The sequence below is a fragment of the Hypomesus transpacificus genome, chromosome 11 (assembly GCF_021917145.1).
Source record: "Hypomesus transpacificus isolate Combined female chromosome 11, fHypTra1, whole genome shotgun sequence".
Taxonomy (NCBI): Eukaryota; Metazoa; Chordata; class Actinopteri; order Osmeriformes; family Osmeridae; genus Hypomesus; species Hypomesus transpacificus.
In genome coordinates, this window is record NC_061070.1 from 11,011,828 (window position 1) to 11,027,631 (window position 15,804).

At 44.9% G+C, this 15,804-nt stretch overlaps 1 protein-coding gene across 3 annotated transcripts; it reads left to right on the plus strand.

The window, feature by feature from the left end:
* Positions 1-389: 389 nt before the first annotated feature.
* On the plus strand, positions 390-15,503 carry abhd12 (abhydrolase domain containing 12, lysophospholipase). Of its 3 annotated transcripts, none has more exons than XM_047028965.1 (15): positions 390-563; positions 1,113-1,290; positions 6,836-6,907; positions 7,585-7,706; positions 9,022-9,127; positions 9,320-9,439; positions 9,643-9,673; positions 9,816-9,861; positions 9,961-10,090; positions 10,290-10,327; positions 11,115-11,194; positions 11,286-11,368; positions 11,926-12,004; positions 12,599-12,726; positions 13,126-15,503. In XM_047028965.1, exons 2-15 carry the CDS (start codon positions 1,115-1,117, stop codon positions 13,157-13,159), a joined length of 1,245 nt encoding a protein of 414 aa, XP_046884921.1. In that variant the 5' UTR covers positions 390-563; positions 1,113-1,114; the 3' UTR covers positions 13,160-15,503. The 3 variants fall into 3 exon arrangements, with proteins under 3 accessions (XP_046884921.1, XP_046884919.1, XP_046884922.1); XM_047028963.1 differs by having other exon boundaries at positions 390-557; XM_047028966.1 differs by lacking the exon at positions 6,836-6,907 and having other exon boundaries at positions 390-557.
* The last annotated feature ends 301 nt before the right edge of the window (positions 15,504-15,804 follow it).

The following is a 15,804-nucleotide window of genomic DNA, read 5'->3' on the forward strand; positions in this document are numbered from 1 at the left end:
CAGTATAATGTTAGGATCCAACATTATCCTAAAAACGGTTTACATGGTGTTAGAAGACGATTATTGTTAAGACGTCAATAAAGTGTCAGAGTTCATCAATATCCTATTATAATCTAAACTAGATTTTCCTGAAGCTAGTTTAGCCTTTGTCATTGATAGAACTCTTTTGAATATTTATCAAAGCTATATGTTTGACACCAAGTTATTTATCACATCGACAAATAAGCCTATTTGTCATCTTTCACTTTATGTACATTTTTGACATGCTTAGTCCTTTTTTTACAATTATGTCCGAGTTACAAATTCTGTAACAATAACCACGCAACCAAATTCACAAGTTATGCTTTTTTTGTCTATGCTTTTACCCTGAAGGCAAATTTGCAAAATCTCGAAATACGGTACTTGTTGTGATAACATGACCGGAAACAATGGCCACTATAGAGTGTCAAACTACTCTGCACGTCGGCTACATAAACTATTAACTTTGGACTGATTTTACAGTTCAATACAGTTTTGAGATGATTGATATCGTGAAGTCTGCAAAGATAATGTGAACGGTAAATGTTAGTATTACTTTGTGCCGCGTAACGTCCTTTTGTAAACCATAGGCCTGCTGCATAACGTAACGCTAAATGCTGTGCAAAATGGTAGTGCTAGCTAGATAGTGTAGTCTAGTGTCTAAAGTTAGGTTAGATTGAATATATAGGTAGAGGTTTCTAAAATGTTGTGGGCATATTAGTCACCAACAACTATTTTAAGAAATTCGGATTCGTTTTTAAACACGTTTTTCCTATTTCCTAATTGGTCATTTTGACCTTACAAACATGGCGAGCTAGTTAGTCTGATCTGATTGGCTGAAGGAGTACCGAGGCAAAAGGTTGATTTTGATCAGCTGGTCTCTGACTGCAGATACTTCTGCAAACAATGTAGCGAAAGTGCTGAATGTGAGCGTTGCTGGGGGTGAAAACAACTGTGCCGTGGCTACATCTTGACAGCGTTTCACGAACCGGGTGTCAGCCTGTCAATCTTCGTGACCAATCTCTTTACCATTAGTTTTTACGGTCATTCCACATTTTCCCTATTTCTGCTTCTTTTTCACAATTATATTACAGTGATGCGAAAGCGAAATAATTCGCTCACCGTGGAACATGACAGCTCTACCACGAACACATTGCTGGACACTAGTCCGAATTTAAAGTACTCTGAGAAGAAGGGAGAAGGTGTTGCCGGGCCAGACGGTGTCCCGTTCGAGTCAGAGTTGGACAAAACAATGGGCAGACCATTTAGAAGGTAAGACTCATTGACCTTGCCCCATTCAAGTCACTGAATTCAGTATAGCCTACTATAAACCAGAATAATCGATAAAAAATGTTGGCTCGTGTAACAGTGCATAATTTTAAGACCCTGGGATTTTTTGCAAAACCAACACTACCATAATATTGCATCTTAAATCATGTTAAGGTACTTCACGAATCACGATATCAAGGAAACAATATTCATGTATGCATGGTGTATTTTCACTCTTGAGTCTACCTCTTGTCACCAACTGTCACACTAGTTTTTCTTTGAGTTGGAACTTCATTTTTTTTTGTGAGGAACAAGTCTGCTTGGGTACACATGTAGAAAAACATTCTTTACAAATATGTAGATTGGCTGAAAAACTAGGACCAGTACGAAGTGGTTTTGTTATCATTAGAGCCCTTTTGGTTGATGTGTCTTCATTTAGAGTAGGCTGCCTTCATCTCTTATTAAAGATGGTCTGTTCCTTACATGTAGCAAAAAGGTCATCCCAAGTGCTAGTCACTACAATGACTACATCATTTTGGCGTATCACATCGTTAGACCATAATATAGGCTAGCTGGCCTCGGGTATGCAGCTTAATTATCTTCCTGGTTTATCTGACCTTGTCTATGATGTTTTTCTTACCAAATCAAGGTCATTCTCCCCTCCAGTGTCTTCTCATGTCACGGGGTCGAATAATCTCCTGACAATTTGTGTCACCACTTCTGACCGTAGGAAGAGTCTGCTACCACTAAGCCGTATCAGCTAAAAGTTATGCAAATCTCAACTAATTTACCACACACTTAACACTCGCAAAACAATATATGTTCTATCAGGAACATTTATAAAGAGACAACCCGGGTGCTTTGTTTGTTAGATACACATTTTAAACTCTATTCTTCTTTCAGATTCAGTTTGCTCAAGGGAGGTGAATAGAATAGAGTCAGACACATGGAGACTTCCTAGTCTCCTCTGAGAATCACTCCTGTCACCACTAAGGATGGGTGTCCAATAAGACAATTGTATCAGTTTGGTCTTGACTGCAGGTAAACTGTTTCAAGCCTGACTATAAACATTCTCTTCAGACAAGGTTTATTTTTAATGGTTTATTGATGCAAATTTTTTACAGAAATGCTGAAGTTGTACCATGTCATCTTCTATACAACACATTGGTCTTACTATTAATTGGAAAATTGGAAATGTGTTGATCCTAGATGAAACCTTCTGACAGATCTAGGGCTCAGTGAGGACTGTGACCTGATTTGCTGTAAAAAATAGCAGCTGTAAAATGGAAATTTACGAGTTTGGTTAACTAGTCTTTGTACTTAATTAAATATTTCCCTATCACTGTCCCTGGCAGAACACCGTGTCCGTAACTGTGCAAACGCATCTTCTTTGGTTAAAATCAATGATGTAATTGGTTCTCTATTTCATCTGTCTGAGCTGATTATTGTAGTTTCGTGTTTCGGAGAAAGTCCAGTGTAGTAGTTCTCTGTTGTTGCTACTCATGTGACTACCGATGTCAGTCTGCATCAACCCTAGGCAGGCCCTCCTTAGTCACTAACCTGATATGAGAACTGAAATCCAGACTCGACCTCAGGCCGGGTGTGATGAAGAGATCTGAGTTGGCTAACCGTAGTTGGATTTGGCTTATCCATCGAAGGACTTGGCTTACAAATTCTCCTAGTTTACTTGCCCCCGATGGAACAGATATGCAACAACCTTTAGGGAGAGCTCTTTATATGACCTAATTTGCTGGGTGGGTGGATTGAAGACTGTTTAATGGAAAGGTGTGTGCTACAGGAACATTATAATGAGAACGGCAGACTATTAACTTCGTCTGGCATCACACACAATAGGGACTCTGCTGGGAGACAGGGAAACCCGTTGTTAAAAACTGGAGAGAGGGAAAGAGATGGACATAGTAATTGATACAGTCCTTTATCGCCTGCCAGGCCTTTGAACGTACCGCTAAGTAATACATGTTGACTTTAATTTCCCTCTAGGTCTGTACTACTGCCTCCCCTGGTAGACTGTCTCCTTACATAGCTGTCTGTCTGCCTCTCTGCCTTAAATATATTAGGTGTCATTCGTTCACTTAGTTCAAAGTCCCTGTCATGTTCTGTTCCTGAAGATGCCATGGATCAGATCCCCCCCCCGTCTTTTCTTCTCCGCTTCCTTTTATGTTTTCCGATTTGCAGATGGGTTTAACGTCTCTTTTCTCTTCCCTGTCACGTTTCCATGTCATCTCTGCAGGGAGCGTACTTCCCCTTTGGTTTTCTTAGATCGTCACAGCGATGTCTTCTCATTTTCGAAGCATTAAAATGGCCTACAGGAAGCCCCAAAGATTCACTGGATGACCGAGATTTAGGCTTGTCCATTCTCTGTCACTTTAAATCTGCAGAACAAGCTCAAGTATTGGACTGGTTTTGCTGACGGCATGTAGCATTACTCTTCACATAATCAACAAGCAAAAAAACGTACCAACACAATGCGACCTTTCTTGTGCACATGACTTCAACCATATGATGCTGTGTGTGTCTTGTTGGTGCTCCTATTGCCCATAAGCATTCACACTGTTCTCCATCAATGTCAGATTCATAAATGTGAAAGGTTTTAATGACAATACAGGTTAATGAAGCCTAATTTCATAATTCTTCCTAAAACCCAGCCATTCCACTGGCTCACTGCTTATGGTCCTGCAGTTCCTTCAGATTACGCCTAAGTACCAAATACTCTATGAAGTAGTGCTTTGTTGTCCAATCGAATATGTGACAGAATATTGTTAATGGCAGATCCATTAGCCTTTTTGTTTGAAACAATGAAATCTTGAATACCCAGTCAGGTAGGCTACCCAGGTCCAGCCCCCCCCCCCCCCAATATAAAAAAACAAACTGTTAGACTTTTGTGATTAGCCTCATTCAGAGGTGAAGCATCCGGGCCTGGTCTGGGTTGTTTTTCCAGCTAACACTGTCGACTAGCAGACTATCTCACAGTAGAGCTTGTGTATGTGGCGTGTGAGCAAGCGTATGAGACTGTGTGGGTGTCGCAGCGCTCAACGCAGAGGCACATTTTTAGAATCCACTCAGGGAACATGAGCTCTCGTGGGCCGTCTGAAGTAGTGGGTATCATCATCACCACTTAGCATCGAGGTTGGGACGGAAGTTCAGCTCGCATGGTATCAATAAAGAATCTCAGCTTTTCGTTGTTGTTTTTTTTCCCACATCAAAGCTCTAGACCCCGAGAGAACCTCTCCTGCAGCTGTAGTCGACGCACAGTAGCACTTCTGAAATCCAACACCCTAAGTATCTCCTTAACCCTTCCATGTCAGGCTTGCATTAAGCTAGCCTGACATTTCCTGCTCCGGCCTGGCTGGCAGACCTGGTTGTCTCAAGGTCCTGGCTGCTTGCACTGTCACCTTGGGCCTCAGCAGGGAAGGGATGAACTTGGCTTAAACCGCCCAGAGACTCTGCACGGGCTGATACTCCAGAAGACGAGTAGGCTTAGAGAAATGTTATTTCAAATTAATTAGGCACGTTATTGCGCGAGCCTTTTGCCTCTATCCTTTTGTAATTTATGGTAGATTCATCATTTTGTAATGAGCTTTTAAATGTTCAATAGCCTGGCGTACGCTGTACCAGGTTAACACGGACGACGCGGGCTATTCAATGTCCCTAATGAAGGATGAAGCCGGTCGGCCGGGCAGATGAACAGTGGGATGTGATGCAATGTAACTTCCCCCCTCTGCTCCTGTCCACCGGGCTGTAATCAGATTTGCATGCTCCCAACCTGACCCCTCCCCCCCCCCCTTCCCAGGTTCTTCGAAGCTAAACGCATTAACAAGCGACGCAAGTGTCACATCCTGCGCGTCTCTGTAGGCCAGCGTCGTTCCTCCTGCGACCGCCTCTCCAGTCCGCTCAGGTGGTTCCCACTCAAGACTCGGTCACCTGCCAAGTGACCCCACACCATTTGGCCGTGGCCACGGCACAACGTGCACGACTCGCTTTGAAAACTGGTCCTGATCCAGTCCGACCCCCATCCCCCGAGCGTAGTCTGAGGTAGTTCGGACGGCAGACGGAAGGGCTTCACGCGCCCGTGATCCAGCCACCGCCGCACCACCATCTGTCTGGCTGGCAAGGCCAGTGCCAGGCCACTTCTGAACTGAGCCAGAGTGCAGTCCACCTCGTCCCAGCTTGTCAGCCTTGCGCTCCAGTCAGTACAGCATGCAGCTGCCAGCTTGCCACTATGAGCTCCAAACCTGCTCATTTGTCTCATTATCTATAAAGGACGTTGGGTTTGGTGGCGCCTTATCATCCCCCACCCACCAACACACACACGCGCACACTTTGCATATTCACACAGATACTAGCATACCAGTGCATGATACTGACTGACGGTTGCCGTGGTCTTCATGTAGGTGTGGTAGGTATATGTTAGCCATTCACCTAGGTGTACAAGCTATACGTTTCCATATCAGGTTTCAGATAATGTTCACTGTACGTGACTGAGTGTTTATGGAACTTGACCTGGCCTTTGTCTGTCGGCCTCCCTCTCTCTCTCCCCTTTGGCTCCTCGATAACACCGTGCCTCACCGGCTCTCTCAACAAGTCTGCATTATTCATAAACCCACAGTTAGCTCCTGTGCTGCACACTCTGAAAATGGGCTTTGCATCCCGGCACTAACTTTACAAGGCACGTTTACATTTACGCTGTGTGTGTGTGAGAGAGAGAATTGATGGAATCCAATCTTTTGCTTAAGACTCGTCAGCATGAGAAGCCCCATTTAAATCCAGATCTTGTCATCTATTTCATTTCACAGGCTCGGTGTTATTTGATAATTTGATGGCGAATAAACCTGTTTATCACTAAAACATTAGGCCTACCTCTGCCGTTTTTTAAGATGTATTCCCCCCCCCCCCAGAGACTTCCTACTCTGCAGCCTACTGTATCCCCCCCCGTCTGTGTTATACAGTCCACCACATAGCCAGTACATTAGAGGTTACGACACACCTCCAGCAGGGAGTAACCCCTCCCTCCCCAGGGTGACTGTACCTCCTGGGGGGGGGGGGGGGGGGGGGGGGGGGGGGGCTGTGACGAGGCACCCCAGGCCCCCTTTCCCTGACTGATGCCTCAGCCGGACCATCGTGACACATCAGCCCCTCCAGCCACTGCTGGGTGCTAGAGGTCAGCGCTGAGAGCACCGTTACACGCCACCGAGTAGGCCAATCAGAAGAGATGAAGAGGGGGGGGGGGGGGGGGGGGGGAAGAGAGAGAGAGAGAGAGAAAGAAAGAGAGAGAGCAAAAAGCTAAACATGCACCCTCCCTGACCTTTTTGACATCGTAACGTGAAGACACATTCACACGGGCGCACGTCCCGGCACGCGCTCACGGTAACGCCTGACCAACACAAAAACAGTGAGCATGTGTCGCGCTGCATGGTAAAGCCTGACCAACACAAACACAGTGAGCATGTGTCACGCTGTCCCTGCATGGAGCCCTTTCCCGGGAGGACCTGGAGGGACCTGTGTGTGGTTTTGTTCCCCTCCGCTGCAGGGGGACCCCTGACTGGCTGAGTCCTTGCTGCTTGGGCCTAGTGTGTGTCAGGGACTGCTCCCTGCGTGTGGGGTAAGAGACGTGATCCACTGAAGTGCAACACATGGATGTGTCATGTTGTGATGAGGGGAGAGATGTGTTCATACGCATTGATGCGCTCGCAGTAAAGCTGAATTTATTTTCTATCTACTGAAGAAAAAAAATGACAAATCTCCCTCGATTGGCCACATTCAATGACCATGTTCACTTTTGATACGGTTTCTTGTAATTCTAAACTCACAGATGTGGACATTTGAATGTACAGCACCTGTGCTTGTTGAAACAGAGGTCAGAGTCGGAACCACTGCTCCCCGGCCAAAATGTGCATTAAACACCGGACAGTGATTCCGTTCTGAGGGAGGGGGATACAGGTTTTTGGTTATTGTTCGTGTTTTGGTTGTTTTGACCAGTTTGTTTCTACAGGCCTCCCCACTCTGCAGCCTATGCATTCATTATTCTCTTGAATAGAGCCACCTTCCTAGTAATTCTCAAGACCTGTTTTTCTCCTTTTCTCTAGCAACTTACAATTAGGCAAATTAACAAAACAAAGCACAGTCCGAACAGTCATGTTATATTCCACAAATGGAAAATGTCCCTCCCTGCTATAAGGTGTTAACCTGGAATGCAACTGAAACATCAAACACTCAGTGTATCATGTGCCTTCCTGTTGAGAATATGGGCCAGACTTGTGTGTTTCCTGTGTGTTCCAGATATGGGCTGGCAGCAAGGCTGAAGAGGATCCTCCTGTGGGTGCTTGGGATCTACATCACCATCCCCTTCGTCGTCAAGCTCTGTCCCTCCATTCAGGCCAAACTAGTCTTTTTAAATTTCGGTGAGTGAGGCCACAAGTGTCATTGCGCTCTGAATTTAAGAAGGGGAAAAAAGAGCTCTTGTGCGTTCGACCATCGAGATATTTTGGAAATCATTTTAGAAATGTAGCGTGGCTTGTACAGTCCACGGGTCGGCTCGGGGTCAATCACTCCGAGTGCACGCACAAGCAGATGCGAGAGGCCGTTCGTCTGGGTGTGTGCGCACATGATTCAACAAGGCCTGACACTCCAGACGGAGGCAGGACTGAAAGGAGGACATTCCATCTGTAGGGTTTCATCGCACACTCACACCACACACACACACACACACACACACACGTGCGTGTGACCCCACCATCTGATAGGCAGCGTGGGTGTGTAACTGAAGTTGCCTTTCATGCATTTTTATTGGCCGTAACGGGGCAGCATTACACCTACAACATTGATGAGTCAGCTTTCGGCAGTCAGAGAGATCCCGAGTGATGGTCTTCAGTTACCTGCCACTAATATGGAGCTGTAGGTCGGATGGAATTGTTAAAAAAGGTTTCTGCTAGGTATTTCCATGATATATGTGGCACACTTGGAACGTAATTATGAACCTGGAATTCTAAAGTCTGTTTATTTACTGTTTGGATGTACTGGTACATGGTTTTAACTCCACACAGTAGTGCCACTAAAAAGTTCAAGTTCAAGTCTTTTATTTGTCAGATGCACAGAACAACACAAGGTTAGACTGGGCACTGAAATTCTTAAGACAAGACAACGCAAGCACCTGACATAACATATAAATACACGGAACAAATTTAAATCTATGCTGAGCTTAGATAAGTGAACTTCCTGAATATACAGATAGCAATAAATAAACGACTATACTAACCCTAACACTTCTAAAATTACAGATAACAATAAATAGTACGCTATACTAACCCTAATGCACAAAAAATAAAACTGTTCCAACCCCCAATCTAACCCAAGTGGAGTACAGTGCAATAGTGCAAATTTGCAGATCAGTGACTATGTCAATGACCAAACAGGAGCCTGGTGGCGAGGTACAGTGAGGTCATAGGCAATGACACGCTGTAAGAGGCGCCTCAACTCTTAATTCCTGCTGACAACTGAACGCTTTTAGGATTTCTTGTATGGGAAGGTCGCAGTGGAGGAAGTGATGAAGCGAGCTGTCTAGCGAGGAAGTGGAAGTGTCTCGTGAGGGCCGACTAAGCATAAAGAGAGACTGTTCCTCGACCGATTGTACTTTCTGTGCACTTTCGCAATTGTCTTCACACAAACCCATCTAACACGCGACTCTCTACCCCCCCCCGGCCCCCTTTCCTCCTATAGTGCGGATGCCCTATTTTATTGACCTGAAAAGGCCTCAGGACCACGGTCTTAACCACACCTTCAACTTCTACCTGCAGCCAGAGGAGGGCATCAACATAGGTGTATGGTGAGATGTGCAAACGCATGCCCAGCCTTGCCCATTTACAAACGTATGCAAAGCGTATTTCAATACAATGGCTTCAGTGTATGTAAATGAAGACCTTTTGCATATGGAGTTTTGCTTGTCGATGCATCCAGCTCTGGTCAGACCACCTTCTCCCCTCCCGCTCCCCCCCCCCCCCCCCCCCCCCCCTCACAGGCACACAGTCCCAGACCAGATGTGGGAAGAGGCGCAGGGGAAGGACAGGGAGTGGTACGACAACACCCTCCAGTCCCCCAACCCAGTCATGTTGTATCTGCATGGCAACGCGGGCACACGGTAAGTCCTTCCTCCTCACTGTCCCCAAAGCTAACACGGCCCGTAGATGACCTTTACGTCTGTTTATCGCTGGAAAGTTCCGTTTTTGTCCCCGACTGGAGGCTGTGCACAAGCAATCCATTGAGAGGGAGAGAGCGATTGGCATGTGTGCTTGCAATCCCTCACCTTTAACCTCATGAACTTGTTCTTCTTGTCTGTTGCAGAGGAGGAGACCATAGAGTACAACTCTACAAAGTAAGGTTAAACATGGCAAACTATTTATAAATGCATGTGACAGGCTTCTTGTTCCCTGTCGTATTCAATATAATAATCGTATAATATCAGTATGATGCCAAGACTGTACATCATTTAGTCATGTGCATGTTTCTGTCCCCAGGTTCTTAGTTCATTAGGCTACCATGTCGTCACTTTTGATTATAGAGGTAAGGGCTATATCTTTTTCCCCTGTCTCTTTCTATCATCCCAGAATGAAATGTACTATGACTTGGTACAATGTTAACAACAGTTTTTCTGCCTTCCAGGTTGGGGTGACTCGGAGGGCAGCCCCTCTGAGCAGCGTATGACATCAGACGCTTTGGTCCTGTACCAGTGGTTAAAGGAACGGGTCGGCCGCAAACCCCTCTACATCTGGGGCCACTCTCTGGGAACCGGGTAGGAACACACACACACAGGCTTGGCCAAGCTTTCACCACCGGCAGTCTACACATAGTAGCCTTGCTTCTTTGTAACATTGCCCCTTGAATAGTGACTGTCAAAATGGCATGTACGATTTATATGGAGCAAAGGGCTGAGAGATTACAAAGCCATCAAGCTCCACGTTTCTGGACTAATGGCTCCTTTCCATTTCCAGAGTGGCCACGAACCTGGTCAGGCGTCTGTGTGATGGAGGTAAGTGTCCAAAAGGACGGAGCCCTGAAGGTGCTGAGGCTCTGACCTGAGCACAGTGTACAGGAGCTGCGACGATAGGTGCCATCTTGGGCATTTCGCTAGCGGACTTCATAAACACACAGACACACAAGGCCTCCCCATGTATCAAGTGTCCAGGCTGAATATTTCACACCACTCTGGCTGGGACTGGGTTACAGTGTAGCAGTGCAGACACGCGTCAGAGACGAGACTGACCCCCCCCAGCATAGTCGAAATGTATGGAATATCCTCTCGAAGCGCCCTGTATTGTATTCAATATTCCTTGCGAATGTAAGTCCTAGACATAAGAGTAAATGTATTGTCATATTCCATATAATTCATTGTCTATCACACATCTCACCACCCCTGTGTAAATTGTTTTATTGTGTCTTGTTCTTGTTTTTTATCATTGTTGATTTTGTTTTTTAACTATGCCCTGTAAGGTGACCTTGGGTGCTTTGAAAGGCGCCCTCAAATAAAATGAATTATTATTATTATTATTATTTCATTTATAATTTTGATTGAAAACATGTCATAGATTACATTACATTTACATTTAGTCATTTAGCAGACGCTCTTATCCAGAGCGACTTGCAGTAAGTACAGGGACTTTCTCCCCGAGGCAAGTAGGGTGAAGTGCCTTGCCCAACGACACAACGTCATTTCGCACTGCCGGGAATCTAACCAACAACCCTCTGATTAACAGCCCGACTCCCTAACCGCTCAGCCATCTGACCCCCTCTTCTCTCTCCGTTTCCCATGTTTTCAGGAACGCCCCCGGATTCCTTAATCTTGGAATCTCCCTTCACCAACATCAGAGAGGAAGCCAAGAGTCACCCCTTCTCAATGGTGAGGCGTCCTTCCACTCCCGTCTAGTCACCATAACGAGATGCTGTCCTGTCGTACTCCACAGCGTCTGTCTTTCCTCGTGTCCTGCTAGGTGTACAGATACCTCCCGGGGTTCGACTGGTTCTTCTTGGATGCCATCTCCGCTAACGACATCCACTTTTCCAGTGATGAGAAGTAAGTATGCTGATCTCAGCTTTCAAAAAACATTCTGTTATTTTGTACTTTCCCGTTCCGTACTTAAGCAGCGAGTTCTTCAGGCTAAGTAGCAGGGCAGAGCACAGTCTCTGAACACGACGCACCGAGTATGTTTACATACCAGCGGTTTGTTGGGTCAATATGGTAACTCGACTGCTTCTTATGAAATAGCTTTTACCCCTCATATTAAAAGGGTGTATGTGCGTGCATGCCCGCTCTCGTGGGGGTGATTCTCAGCATGAGAGAACTAAGATCAGTGTGTGCCCTACTTGTCCTCTGGTATGTGCTGACTAGGCTTGCAACCCAGGAAGGGCCCTAGGCCTATTGTCCAATAGGGGGCTTAGGGCTGACCCCAGCAGAGAACCATTCATCTCGGTCAAACAAACCCATACTGGGGCCACCATATATCAGTGTTGCAAATGTTCAAGTCAGTTGTTGTCCAGTAAGTTTCTTCGAAGGTTCCATGGAATGTTCCCTAACTTCTGCCTGTGCCCTCTCTCTTTCTCTATCTCTCTCTTTCTCTCTCTCACTGGCAGTGTCAACCACATTTCCTGTCCCTTGCTCATCCTTCATGCCGAGGATGACACTGTTGTGCCCTTTCATCTGGGGAAGAAGGTAGCTGGCCATTTTTCTTCTGGTCACATTGCTGATTCATTGGTCATAATCTGCCTCGTCATTTTGAACCTACTCCTTCACCCTGATTAAAGTCTCTAGTCCTCAAATGAAGGGCCCGATACTTGGTCGACCAAAGTCAACAGGCGCATGTTTTATAGTTGAATTAGTGTAGGTAATTAATATCCGGTTTATTTGCAGCGATAAGGTGGCTGCAGTCTTGGCACCAAGCACTGCTCGTTGCCGATTTAGAATTACTCTCAATTTAATTACTCGAGATTGATTCTCTTTTATGATGTCTTAAAAATCCAAGCATATTTGATTAAAATTTTAATTTGGAAAAAGGAGTGCTGAATATGCCAGCGCTCATTTCTCAAAGTGTAGTTATGAGAGTCTCAAAGGCTGTTAACTTAAATAATGACTTGAATTTAATTTGCGTTATGGCGGTGTGGGGAAACAAAACCTTTTGAGCTGCAATTCCCTCAAAGACGTCACCACTGCAGTCGGCCCAACATCCAATACCACTGTCCTGTACTGTGGTAAATATGTTGTTTTCGTTTCTCACAATTCCTTTTTCTCACTTTCTCTCTCCCTCAGCTCTACAACATTGCTGCCCAGTCCAAGAGTCTGAGCGGCCACAAGATCCAGTTCATCCCCTTCCCCGCCTCCCTGGCTTACAAACACAAGTTCATCTACAGGAGCCCAGAGCTACCGCACATACTCAGGTACACGTACTGTAAACCTGCCCCACCTCTGCACGGCATGACGTCATAGATTGTTTCTGAGGAATCCCGGCTTGCAGACCAACTGATGTTAATATCAACCCTGTTAACCGGAAGGTGTTTAGTGGTTGCCATCGGGAATCCTATGATCAAAGAGCTGCTGATTTACACAGCCTTAGTTTAGACTTTAGTTCCTCTGAAAGCAACAGACTGCCTCACAGTTGACAATGTGTGTCACAACCGGGGTCCAAATTTGGCCGTGACTCACCAGTGGAGAAAATGAGTTGATCAGTGGGTGTGTTAATGGCAAACGGTGATAATAAAAGACTCTCACCTAGACTCTTGGCAGCCTCGGCCGACATGAAGACTCTTGGTAACTGTTGTTTTCTTCTCTCTTTATAGTGACTTCCTTGGCTCGTCTCATCCACACACATAGCTAACAACGATTCCGCCCGTACACCTCTGTCCTCCTACACACACACACACCCAATATACCTTTAGAGGCTAGTGCATCATCACATCACCGGAACTTGTACATACATGCACGGACTGAGGACACACCATGCGTGGTGTCTAGCATTCCTGTTGACGTTGAGAATGACCCGCAAGCAAAACCAGGGCACTGGGGAGGAGAGGAGCGACTGTCGGACGTGGCTTGTTGTCATGGCTGCACAGATCAAGAGGACAGCTTGAGCACAAAGTCTAAATATGCACTCATCTAATGAGCCTTGACATCAACATCACTGGCGTTGAAATACCGTGGATGAAGTTTTCATTGCACAATGACTGGAAATTCTGTACATTCACCCAAAGGGTCAGCGAAAGATATGTTAATGCCCATCAAATGGATCTTTAAACAATATATTTTTGTTGTTTTAATATTATGGATTAAATATGTATATCGGATGACAGGATATTTGGACAATTATGCGAAGCTTAAGGCTTGTTTAAATGTCTATTGGAACTAGCTTTATTTAAATATCACAATAAAAAAATAATATACATTTAACTTTAATATTTTGGGGTTTGGGGCCACTAAGTATCATTATTTATCTTCTCAGAGAAGTGTTGTCACTTAAGAAGCTATATTGGTGAAAGGACTGCAGGGTCAGTAAATGCCTTTATGTCAAGGTCATTTCCCTTTAAAAAAGTTGTTAGTAAGTCCCCTCCCCCCCGCCCCAAGTCGTTACTCTCTCGCAGAATGATTGGCAATGTCAACATCTGATTTAGTCAGAGTGGTTCTTCTTCAGACCTACGTCGTGGAGGAGAAGAGTGCTTATTTCACTGTTATGGTCTTGGTCCTCAATGGTTTATGTCCTCTGTGGCTGGGTGGCAGCTGTGCAGTGGAGCTGTAATTAATTTAGTTTGGCTCTGTGTGTGTGTGTGTGTGTGTGTGTGCGTGTGTGTGCGTGCGTGCGTGTGTGTGGCTGAGCATCACCTGCAGTGTGGAAGTATGGCTGCCCTCTGCAGTGAGACTTCAGTGTGTTGGCTGCTGCTCAATGCCCCCTCCTGCCCCTAGATCTAGTATGCAGTACCAGACCAGTTTGGGGCCAGGACATAAGCAGGCACAGAGCTTCGGACTCTGTACACTGTTCGTCTGTTTTCAATTCAAGCTCAAGTCCTTCATTCATAGTCATTGTTGGGCAATGCAGTCTAATCAGGTCAAAGGAAATGTTTCAGTCTGTTTTTGTCATTGTGGATTGGCTGTTGATAAAAGCAAGTTTAAACAGTGTTGCTTTTAGGTTTTGGGGATGTGCAATGTTCATGATCAGCACCAGATCAAAGCAGTTAGGTCAAATATTCCCTAATCTTCAGACTTCCTTTTAGCTCTGCGTTTCCTTACTTATAAATCAAAGAGAAGGAACAGATAAATTGATCACATTATTGACAGTGGGTCAACTCTCCCAGAATGTATGACTTGTATATTATTGGCAGTGAGTGAAGTATATGCTCACCAAAGGAAGATTTATCAATATATGCATGTACAGTACAATGGACAGTAGACATAGACTGTTGTAGGCATTCCCCAGTTAGAGTTGGGGGATGTAGTGTTTCTGAATCGGATGAAAACTATTCAAGCCACGGAACTTTTAAATTATAAAACACACTCGCTATTTTGTATGGGTTTATGTCCTGTTCTGAAAGGAATTTATTATGGGCTTATTATGTGCAAGTTGCACAGAGTTTAGGGGACCAAATGCATATTTCATAGTCCCTACTAGACATGGTTTGAGCCCTACAAATGTGCTGGTGACTGATCCCAAAGCAGGGCTCCATCCTCGGGGCGGCTGTGGATGTCGTCTTTATAAACCAAGTCACACTCTGTCATGTCAACTCCTCAAAGCCCCTTCATTTGCAGATTTGATTTGTAATCTCTGGTCACACAGGACCATGACATTGTACCTCCATCTGACATTCACCCAAGTTCACTCTAATGTAAGATTGATGTCTTCTGAAACTGTTTTGCCGTGTGTAAAAGTGCAAGTTGGATGTGACTCTCTGTCATGTACACCAACTGCCTACTTCAATATACCAGAGCTAGATAACTGGGGACAACTTTAACAAAATGTTTAATTTAATGTAATTTAAAATCAAAACATTTTTTTTTATTTTTTTTGCTTGATCTTCATAAACTAACTGTCCATTTATTTGGCTTATGTCTTGTTTTCCTTTCTGATATTTTAATGTTTTACACTTAAGTAACTTTTTTTCCAGCTGTTGAGCTGGACTGGACAGGTCTTATGTTTTGAAATATAAGAATAAACAATGGAATGATTGAATTACCCGAGTTGGTTTCTGAAAAACGCTATAACTGGCTATATGACATGCACAATATTATTTTGTTCACTTAGTATTGGTTAGATGAAACGTGCTTGCTTGGTGCTGGTGAATGGGAGTTGTAGCATGCTTGTTTGACTTGTTTAGCAGACAGGCATGGCCAGATTGCAGAGGAGAGAGAGGTGGAGACCCAGGACATAAGTAGATCTGCCCGTCCAACTGAAGCTTGGTGCTAAACTTGTTGTTTTTACTGAAGGATCATGACAGGCGCTCTTTCAATAAGATTTGACAGTCTTTCAAATG